General features: G+C 46.4%; 1 protein-coding gene across 1 annotated transcript in view; it reads right to left on the bottom strand.

Moving 5' to 3' along the window:
• Positions 1–485: 485 nt before the first annotated feature.
• LOC138953150 (serine-rich adhesin for platelets-like) overlaps positions 486–11069 on the bottom strand; it is a 132819-nt gene continuing 122235 nt past the window's right edge. The window contains exons 3-6 of the mRNA XM_070324945.1: positions 5776–6002; positions 4851–5016; positions 3466–4177; positions 486–2876 (exon numbers count right to left, since the gene is read on the bottom strand). Of these exons, the coding sequence (XP_070181046.1) occupies positions 889–2876; positions 3466–4177; positions 4851–5016; positions 5776–6002 (3093 nt within the window). The 3' untranslated portion in view covers positions 486–888. The remainder of the gene's footprint in view (positions 2877–3465; positions 4178–4850; positions 5017–5775; positions 6003–11069) is intronic.

Here is an 11069-nt window from a genome sequence, read left to right as displayed (position 1 = left end):
GGCATACTTCAAACAACAACAAGTGACTGCATGCGCGCAAGTGTATGCGACTGTGTTTGGAATGGATACGAATAAAAGCATCAACATTCACGCAAGGGGGACATTTTTCTTATATATATCGTCAACAATTTACCAAAGCCACGACCATCAGCAAAGCTCTCCGCCTCATTCCTCTCGGCATCATCATTGATTGACTTTGGAACTAGTCAAATGACGCATTAAACAACAATTTCCGTTGTAACCATCCTCGTCCTCCTCCTCTTCCTCCTCCTCATCATGTGATTACCATCCTCATTATCAGTATCTATCATCGTCATAATCATTGCAGTAATACCTGGAATTCACACATATTTCTGAGAGAGAAACAAATCTGCCTTTTGTGCGTTTTTTTTAATTATTATCATAATTATTATTATTTTTACTAGTAGTAGTACGAGTAGTAGTAGTAGTAGTAGTAGTAGTAGGAGTAGTAGTAGTAGTAGTAGTAGTAGTAGCAGCAGTAGTAGTAGTAGTAGTAGTAGTAGTAGTAGTAGTAGTAGTAGTAGTAGTAGTAGTAGTAGTAGTAGTAGTAACCGGTTGTTGCCAAAATCAACAGATGATCGTTCACAGTAAACGCACACAATCCGCGCTGACATGGTGCTTTATTTTCTCTCTGAATTAATCTGTTGTCAAAGCACACCGCTCTGTACGTTGAGATGTTTTACCATCTCTGCGACAAATAAGTTAAATTGCGACCGTTACTTCATTGTTACAGGAATGTTTTATTGTAAAAGATCCCTTCTTCTTCACACAAAAAAATCAATTGGCAGGAATGCATGGTTAAGTGCCACAGGAATGATTTTGCGTCACAACGGTTAGTCAGGCTACGTCACAGAGTTTGTCTCAACGTCAGAGGGATGTCTCCATACAATGTATAGAGCGGTAGCACCTTTGCGCAGTGGAAGGAGAGATCAGTCTCGAGTTTGCAGAAGCGACAGACTCAGAGGTTGCTGCTGCCGCAGCTGTGGTTACTGCAGTTGCTGCTCCTCCGCCTTCTGTTCCGGACTCTCTCCTGGACGAAGAAGCAATCGGCGAGGAAGTAACGGAGGTGGGGTTGTCGAAACCCCTCAGACCTCTGTCGCTTTCTCTTGATACAGGTCGGTCTATCGCTGCTAGACTGCTGGAAGAGCCGACCAGAGACAGCATGCTGGACGATTCTCCTAACGGAGTCATGTCCTCGTCGTCAGAAAGCGTGGTACAAGGCGTCACCACCGTGGGAAGGCGAAGCGGAATCCGTGACAGTTCCAGTCTAGATCTAGTTGCAGCCGTAGCGCCTTCACTTCTGCCGAGTTCACTCTCGTCTATGTCAAGTCTCGTGTAAGGCGACGAGATCACGGAAGGAAGCGCAGAAGTGGCAGGGGAGCCTACCCTAAAATCAACTCTGTTGCTTTGTGATGGCGTGGAAGCGCAACTGCTGCTTCGTGGTGGTTGCAAGCTGTGGCTGAAAGCGTCCAAAGGTTTTGAAGTCTGTGGAAGAGTTTGAATACGACCCTGAGCTGATTGTGCGACGGAGAAAGATGTGGAAGCGTGGCTGTCTGTGGACTGATAGGCAGGATTATCTGTGCTCGAACTACGACCGCTGGCGCCCCTAGCGTTATTGCTGCTTCTCCTTTGTTCGGAATGGTTAAGCAACAAAAGCCGCTGCCTGTCCGGCTGTCTCACATTAGACCGGCTTCTGCCTTCGCGAAGAACTGAAGGTGAGTTACTCACTCGACCATCAAAACCTTGACTTTCGCTCCGGGTAAGTCTAGAGCCACTGCTGTTCGCCTGTTGCCGAGTGAAGTTAAGACCTTGGCTGGTGCTGCGGTAAAACCTGAAGGCGTGTCCCTCCCCTCTGTGGCTAAACAGTCGTAGACTCTCGCTGTGGTGTAGGGCACTAGTTCCTTCAGCACCCCGTCCGCTTCTGCTGAAAAGTCTCAGGCTTGCACTGTGCTGCAGTCTGGGTCTGGAAGAGTCTCTGTCGGGTTGGTGACCAGCTCTGGGTCTACCCACCTCACCACTGCCTGTCAGTCTGTGGTGGCTGCCGTTCCTGGAGAGTCTCAGCCCCTGGCTGTCGCTCCTTGGGCAGAGCATCGGCATCCCCAGAGCGTCATCGTAGGGCGGGGGAGCCTCCCCTTCTGCTGAGGTCGCCGAGGACAAGTTCCCGCTGAACGTCTCGCTCAGCGACATGCTCTGCGAAGACCCCACGTACGGAAGACCAGGCCTGCGGTCGCCTCTGGAAGACCGCGCGGTGAAGGTCGCGGAAGGCACAATAACTCTGCCGACTACCCCTTCTTCGCGAACAGCAGAACCGTTCCTCAGCAAGGTCGTCGTCACTGAATCGTCGTCAGCGTGGAAGTGCGTCACGAAGGCCGAACCCGTGGTGCCGTCAAGCGCGATGACGTAACCTTCAGGTGTTTCTGGGGTGGTGGGTAGCATGGACCCCATCACCGACCCACTGAAAGTGATGGAGCTCATCGGCCTTTTCCGTCGCCACCGTCTCCTGTCCATTCTCTGGTTAGCCGAGTTCTCCTCGCCCACCACATCACCACAACCGTCGTCGTTCTCACCACTGTTGTTACTGCCCAGCCCCAGAAGATTGCTCAGTATGCTGGAGCGGGACTGCGCGATTCTGGGCGGTTTGTCGCCGTGGTGGTTGATGGCGGTGCAGCTGTTGAATCGCCGCACGTTGGTCATGGGGATGGAGGGGAGGGAGCCGAGGATGAAGTTGCCCCCAACCACACCACTGACACCCCCGCTGCTGGGAGAGCTGGATAGGGCCAGGGCGGGGTTGGTCAGACTGCGCGGCGTGGAGGCTCCGAAGTAGTAGCGCGGTCCTCCTCCCCCTAGGGTCATCGCTGCAACAGAAAATGGGCTTGCTCGTCAGGTTGACTTTGATTCCTTGTTTATAATAAATACTGTTCAAGGCCCTGTTAGCCCAGCAGTGAATGTGGAGTTTTTCATCATTTTTATATGTTTTTCTTTTTAGAAGAACCTACGTAAGGGGAAAGAAATACTACTACTACTACCTAAACATCTGCTGATAAGGAAATCAAATTGTTTTTGCAGAGTAACAAGAAACCAAGAGAATTTACTGGTATCATAATTATATCTCCGTTAAAGTCAATACGATTTGTCCAATGACCATCTTAAAGGCACAGTCCTTGCCGTGAAAACAGTGCTGCTCATGATCTCAGTTCCACACAGGCAAGCTTCCACAGGGACCGAGAACATCCCTCCACTTGGACACGCACGAAAGATCAACATCCCGACTACTTACATAAAACACACACTAATGTATACATTATTAAGACATTAATTCTTCAAACAATTACAAATGCACATCTTTCCCCAACTCACTCGATCGCTCCCGCCCACCCCTCACTGCTACCACACGCTTTCATATACTCAATCTCCCGTCACATCCACCCGCAAACAACACCGTACCAGAAATGACGGACGCCCGGCGAGCGGCGTGCATGAGCATGGCGTCGGAGTAGGACGGGACCATGAAGTTGTTGTTGCGGATGTTCATCTCCATCTCCGTGCTGTTCATCGTGCTCACCCTGCTCAGCGTCCCGCGGAACAGCGCCTCCGAGTCCACGTAGTTGGTGCCGAACAGCTTGTGCACGTGGTAGTGCAGGTGAGCGGTCTTGTACTCGATGATCACCCGGAGGGGCCAGGACAGGAGGAGGAACGACGCCACCCAGAAGATGAGGTGGGACACGTACCACGGCAGGTTGTCCGGGTCGGCGAAGGCGATCATGTACTCCTTGAAGTTGACGTTCAGGATGTCCATGCCTTCGCGGCCTTCCATGTAGTCGTCCCGCGCTTCGTACTCTTGGAAGAACTGCGCTCGCTGGTCCTCGAACTCGCACTCCGAGTCCACGCTGGCGAAGGAGAACCCCTTGCTGAAGCGGATCTTGGTGGCCGGGTAGTCCTCCAGACCGTGGAGTGACCTCGAGATGTCCTTGACCCCGCACTGGGTGAAGTTGAAGGCCGATCCGGCGGTGCAGGTGTTGACCCTCTCGTAGTAGACCTGCGTGGAGGTGAAAGCGTCGCCATTCCTGTAGCGCGTCACCTGCCGCGTGCGTCTGACGTAGTGGTAGCAGATGGCCTTCCACCAGATGATGGGGACGCCGTCACGCATGTCACGCACCTAAAAGGAAGAGAAAAATGCACATGTGGGGGATAATTAACGTTGCTGGCGTTGTGGTTGTACATGTAACACATATTTAAAGGGATACTGAAAAAAACATATTCTGGCGTGTCGTATTCCAGCATGCAGTAAAACTTGACTGCAAGCCAACTGTATCAGTGCATGACCTTCTTAAGGTTGCTGTATGATGGCGTCACAGGGACATCAGTGACTGATAATGAGGCTTCAGCCCCACCACATGCACATTTTGACGTCATCGCTGAACGAGCCACGTACTGGAACCGTTTTCTTGAGCTTATTACAGTTGGGACTGGACAACATCCTAACGTGATTGAGTTAATATCCGATAGTGACGTCATTATGCAACCAATCATCGCTGAAATAATTATACACGGTGTTGATATCTACTTTTGTACTGCTGTTGGATACGGGCGATACTTTGCGAGCACTAAACCAAATGCATCAGGCACGGCATTCTGTCTGACACAACCTATCGACATCATCATTACTTTAGGGACCAGTGACGTTATGACTTGTCATACACAGTGTTGACATCAACTTTACAATGGAGCTCGATACAGGTGTAACTGTGCCCGCACTCCACCAGGTATGGCACAACATGATCATTGATGGTATCATCATTACGTCAGATAACAGTGACGTCATCACTCACCTTGTCATACACGGTGTTGATATCCACTTTGTACTGCAACTCGATACGGGTGTGGCTGTGCCAGCATTCCACCAGGTACACAAGGTACAGCATGATGACGAACGCCACCGGAATGTACACGTAACCGTCGTCACACGGGCTTTCTCGGTCTGCGTCTGCGTCGTGACTGAAACAGAAAATGGCGGTGAGTAGTTTGGTTTTCTCCAGCTGTTATAGTGGAACCCCCGTTTTAAGGTCTCCAAACATCTGAGACAATTAGCTTTTAAAAAGGACGGGGTCTTCAAACGAAGGTAAAGTAAGAGAAGTTACAAACTGTACAAACATCACGGTCTCAACAGGGGAAAGTCTTAAATTGGGGGTGGCGGAATAGGGTTGGTGGGATCTTAAATTGGGGGTGGCGGAATAGGGTTGGTGGGATCTTAAATTGGGGTTTTTTGTTTGTTTGTTTGTTTGTTTGTTTGCTTAACGCCCAGCCGACCACGAAGGGCCATATCAGGGCGGTGCTGCTTTGACATATAACGTGCGTCACACACAAGACAGAAGTCGCAGCACAGGCTTCATGTCTCACCCAGTCACATTATTCTGACACCGGACTAACCAGTCCTAGCACTAACCCCATAATGCCAGACGCCAGGCGGAGCAGCCACTAGATTGCCAATTTTAAAGTCTTAGGTATGACCCGGCCGGGGTTCGAACCCACGACCTCCCGATCACGGGGCGGACGCCTTACCACTAGGCCAACCGTGCCGGTTAAATTGGGGGTGGCGGAATAGGGTTTGTGGGATCTTAAGGAGGGGTCTAGTCTTTACATGGAGTAAAGAAAGAATAAAAACTAGAAGGAGAAATAATCCGTCAGAGAAGAGTGAGTCGGAAAGTAGAGGGGTCGTTAAAAGGATATACCATTGTAAAACTATACCACACTCACGCGCTGTTGCCCGGAATGGAGAAGTAGGACTGGGAGGCTGCAGAAGGGGCTAAGGACGCTGCCGACGACGATGACGACGACGACGACGACGACGACCTCCTAAGGATTGCCAGACGACACCAGGCGATGGTAGCGAGGCAGCCGGCGATGAGCAGAGTGAGAATCAGACATTTCCAGTGGGCGTCTCGCCTCAGCGACCCACAGAACGACTGCTTGATAGGGCGTTGCTGGAAACACACAGAAAGGTACGAAAATTAGGCTATATTAACATGTTATCTTTTCACTTAAAGATTTAGTATGTCACCAAAGGTCACCACAGAGCGACTGTTTGATGGGGTGTTACTGAAAACACACAAAAGGGTGGGAACATTAAGCCATAACATGTTATCTTTTCGGTTTAAGACTTAGTGTGTCATCAAAGGTCACCACAGAGACCGACAGAACTACTGCTTGATGAGGCGCTGCTGAAACAACACAAAAAAGTAAGAAAATGAAGCTACAACATGTTATTTGTCACGTACATCATTGGGTAAGTCACCCACACTGACTACAGACATCCGTACAGAACGGCTGCTTGATGGGGTGTTGCTGAACACACAAAAAAGGGTAAATTAATCAAATACAGACATGTGTCATCATTTTTTCACGAGTTTTCATTCATAACCAGCTGGGGAATAAATCACGCTGTTCCCCATGTAACAAATCGAGGTGGTGAATGAGTCTGAGCTTTCAGGTGAAACGTGTATTGTTAAAGTAAAAGCCAATCAGGGCAACGATGTTTTTTTTATTCCCCAGCTGGTTATGAATGAAAAATCGTGAACATTATGACAACTTATAATATCACAGGTGGAACGAACACGGGTTAACTTTATGTGCAGACGCAGAGACAATATCCATGTCCAACCTCGATGTCACCACTGTGGCACGTTTAAGATCTCGGTCATTCTGCCAAAAGTGCATGTTGCTGATTACACCCAAAAACGCCCACACCTGAGTAGCGTGACTTTGTTGCTGCTAGCTTTCTTCTGGAAGGAAGCGACCCGAATTTTCCCAGCAATGGGATAACAAAGAAATTAAGGGCCCAGTACTACCTGAACTGTCATCAAAAATCACTTTTTTACATTCAAAGTTGTGTTTATGTTTTTCTAATGTAAAATTGGCTGAAATTTATTAATCCGTTGGAATTTTTAACCTAAGTATGACCGTTTTTGAGATATATCACTGCAAAGAGGGGGTATAAATGCTGACTTTTGAAAATCTGGCCCACAAAATCGCAAATCAACACCCCAACACAAAAAAGTAAAATAATTTACATATTCTCAGCAACTTAATCAGCTTTACAAAAGGCGTGCAAAACTGACCAGGGAAGAAGCACATCAAGAGAAAGAAGGATTTCCTTATCTGGCTGGTGCTTATTAGCTCAAGATATCAGGTAAGAGAGATAATGTGTAGTTTTTTGGCCAAATTTTAGGGTAGAAAAGTTCGTGAAATTTTGACATTTTCGTCACTTTACGAAAGATAACTACAAAACTATTAAAGATACAGTGTTGCCATTTTGCACAGTTATTTTGGGTATGATGCTTGGTTGCTGGAACCTCTAATAATGAATGTAGATAGAACAGAACTCCAATATGAATTTTTTCAAGTTGTAAATATTGACTGGTTTTTTAATCGAAAATGAAAAATCAACGAAAATTCCCTCAATGATGATAATTACTTTCTTTGGGGTTCCAGCAATTCAACCTTATGTTTAAAACAACTTTGCAAAATACCATCACCCTTCTTTAACTGGGTTGGCCTGTATCTTTTGTGAAGTGTGGGATATGAACGACAAATCGGTCCGGGCATTGTGCATCTATTATTTATGTTTGTCAAAATGTGTTTATGTCTGCTGAATGTTTACTATGTCTAGAAACTGTGGTCAAAATTTGAAGGTTCTATCTGCATTTTTAGGTTTTTTAGTAAAATCTTTAAAAAAAACACCCGCGTTCAGGTAGTACTGGGCCTTTAAAATGAAAAATAAATTAAAAGGAGAAATCATATTACTAGACAAAACCACAAAGCATCAAATGAATTGATCGTTTTAAAGTTTTGTCTCTTTGCAAACACCAAAAGCAGAACCATTCTGTAAAAACAAAAAAAGAAGAAGAAAAAAGGCAGGAACCCTTTTTCGAAATTTATATAAAAGGTGCTCGTATGCTAGCCTGATCTGAACTTAGGTTCACCTTCGTAATATAGGATTACACGTAGCTTCATAAATACTAAACGACTTCAAAAACGGGGATTTCACAGTATGGAACTGAAATTAAGTGTTACCATAAGTTCGTACAGCAATCATACATACTTCACATTAATAAGATATTTTTCATGTTGCACGCTATGAGATTGACAAGAAGTGTTGAACATTAATATTTGCACCAGCAATGCACAGTTTGCATTAATAACACAAGGTATTTTCAACAAGCGTGAGTGAAAACATGCCCCGGTAGCAGTTCTATTCCTGTGACCACTTAACACGAAGATCGAAATTATGGGGTCATGGAGAGGTTACATAGAAAACAACTTCACAAACAGAATTGAGATGTTTTTGCGACTGAAAGAAGCAAAGGATGAGATTAAAATGGAAGCATGCATCACACGCCATGGTGAGAACTCAATATGCTCAGTCAGCGCCATCCATCAAAGTGACTCAAACGTTTTCTAACGAAAAGTCGATACTAGTTCTTGTTATGAAATAATAAAGTTAAACACTTGCCACGTTTTAAAAGACAAACTGAAAAAGCGCAGCGCATGCGGTTTTATATTATTTGTTAAAAAAAATGGGACAAAGAGACGAACAATTTCGCCATCGAAAGACAGGGGAAAAAGAGAAAGACAAATATGCCAGACAAACGGAGGAACAAAGTCAGCGATACACGCGCCATTGAAAGCATACAGAAACACGCACACTGCGCACACTCTATTGCATGGAAACACACACACACACACACACACACACACACACACACACACACACACACACACACACACACACACACAAAATTCCATTAACCCTTCTGCCATGTGCGACGAGGCGCATGCACATGCGGTTTCGTTGTCCATAAAATAAAACATATTCCCTGCCTTCTTTATAGCACGAATTCACGCAAAGCTAATGCAAAACCAGTTTCTCGAAACTGTCGAAAATGGCATGGTAGACGATTATTAAGGTTTGAAACTCGTGTGTGTGTTTGTGTGTGTATTGGTATGTGTGCGCGTGCGCGCGCGCGTGCGTGTGTGAACGTGTGAGTTTGTGCGCGTGTGTGCTAATGTGTGTTAGAGAGAGAGAAAGAGAGAGAGAGAGAGAGAGAGAGACAGAGACAGAGACAGAGACAGAGACAGAGAGAGAGAGACAGACAGACAGACAGACAAATAGGCAAACACAAACAGACAAACAGACAGTCCTCAATGAGTACTATGAGATTGGACCCAATTCCAGAAATGAGTGATAGTGATAGAATATCTTCGACGAGGTTCGCCGCTCTCCCCACATTCCGAACAATGCAATGTTCATATCAAACTAAACAAAACTTCAAAAAGAAAATCTTGACATAGCGCTGGTAACGATTTCGACAAAAAGGAAGTTACGTCAGTTAAAATGGGTTCTGTCACTGTTAAGAAAACACTTGCCAAATCCCGCGTTGAAATACACATTAGACGAAGGGACATTGGCAGCTATGGCAGACGTTTCTACTCGCAATCTCCCAGATTTTAGCATTTGCTGGACGCACAATTCCGCACATCACCAACTGCAAGCTGAGACCCAATTCATGTGAGGAAATGGATTGCAGGAAACAAGGGGCTTAAGAAGAGAATGCATTTAGATAATGGCGATTCGAAAACGACTCATCCGTCGCATTAGATCTAAAGAGGAATCGAGGGAAATGTTTGGGGAATTGTTATTCTCAGGCTTTGTTGTAGTAAGGTTCCTCGGTGCATTGCGGCCTTATTTTCCCCGATGGCGTTTATTTGAAGTTTTGTAAAGTCGACAACACACACTGAGTGATCGAAAATTGCTGACTTTGTTTGTCCTGAAAATAGTTGTCAACGTTTAGCTAAACAAACAAATGGCATGTGGACTGAAAACAGACAAAGGACCTAAGGTAAATGATGTGAACAAAGAACTCAATCATTTCTTATTTCGTTTTCTTATCAATAAGCATATCCCACGCTCCTATCCAGCATTTCCAATTTAATTTCTCTGGTTTCGTCCCCCCCCCCTTCCCCTCCCCCTCCCCCCCCCCCCATGTCTCCAACCACCTGTGTGTGTTATTTTAGTTTTTTTTTAAAACAACTCCTATAATCACAAAATCATTTCCGCTCGCCACTCAACTCTAAAAGAGAAAACTCCACGCGCAAATTACCCGAGACAGGTCATACCCACAATTCCCCTAATCACGTGACGCGGCCGTTTCCTGTCCGCAGGAATGGCGATGAAATTCATGAGTAAGGATGATTACACCCAAGCGACCATTAGTGCAGAGCGGAATGGCCAGGGGTGGGCATATCGCTTTCAGGAACGAGGGTAGCCGGCTTTTTGGAAGCCTGCGCATAGGGGGACGAAATAGCTACAGTGGATTCCCCCCCACCCCCTTTTTTTTAAGACCTCCTATAAAATTTGAGAAAATCAGCTCCGCAAAAGGGGGTAACTTTACAGATGTTATGAACAGAAAACCTGAGCAAACAGGGTCTAACATGAAGGGAGTCTTAACACAAAAGGGTGGAGGGGGGTGGAGCTCCACCGGCTGTACTGGGGTGGTAAAACACAGGTGTTTTTGTACACAGACACTGTCAGACTACCCGGTGTCGCAGCCTATTTTGACACAGCCCAGTTTGACCGGGAGGTCATTCTGGGCTAGCCCACCATTTTTCCAACAAATATTGTGCGCATACATATATTTCGTTTTAAAAGGTCCTAACGTACTTATTCTTGAAGTTTGAAGGGGAGGTCAAAACTGACGGGGGGGGGGGGGGGGGGGGGGGGGGACTTGTCAAAATTGGCTAGCCCAGAATAACCTCCCGGTCAAAAACAGCTAGCCCAGAATGACCTCCCGGTCAAAACTGACTATGTGTCAAAATGGCCTGTTACACCGGATTGTTCCGACCTCTGTCAGTGAGTAGCTACAGGAGCAGCTTTTATGAGGGAGTGGTTTTTGTCTGGAAAACAAGTCCCGCGAGGCTTAGTTGACCCCGACCGTAAGAATCTCTGGGCTGTGTTTGCCATTTGTAGACAGAGAGTAAAAGTTACAGGGTTC

Source organism: Littorina saxatilis, linkage group LG17 (genome assembly GCF_037325665.1).
Source record: "Littorina saxatilis isolate snail1 linkage group LG17, US_GU_Lsax_2.0, whole genome shotgun sequence".
NCBI classification, from domain to species: Eukaryota; Metazoa; Mollusca; class Gastropoda; order Littorinimorpha; family Littorinidae; genus Littorina; species Littorina saxatilis.
This window is presented reverse-complemented; position numbering and strand designations above follow the sequence as displayed.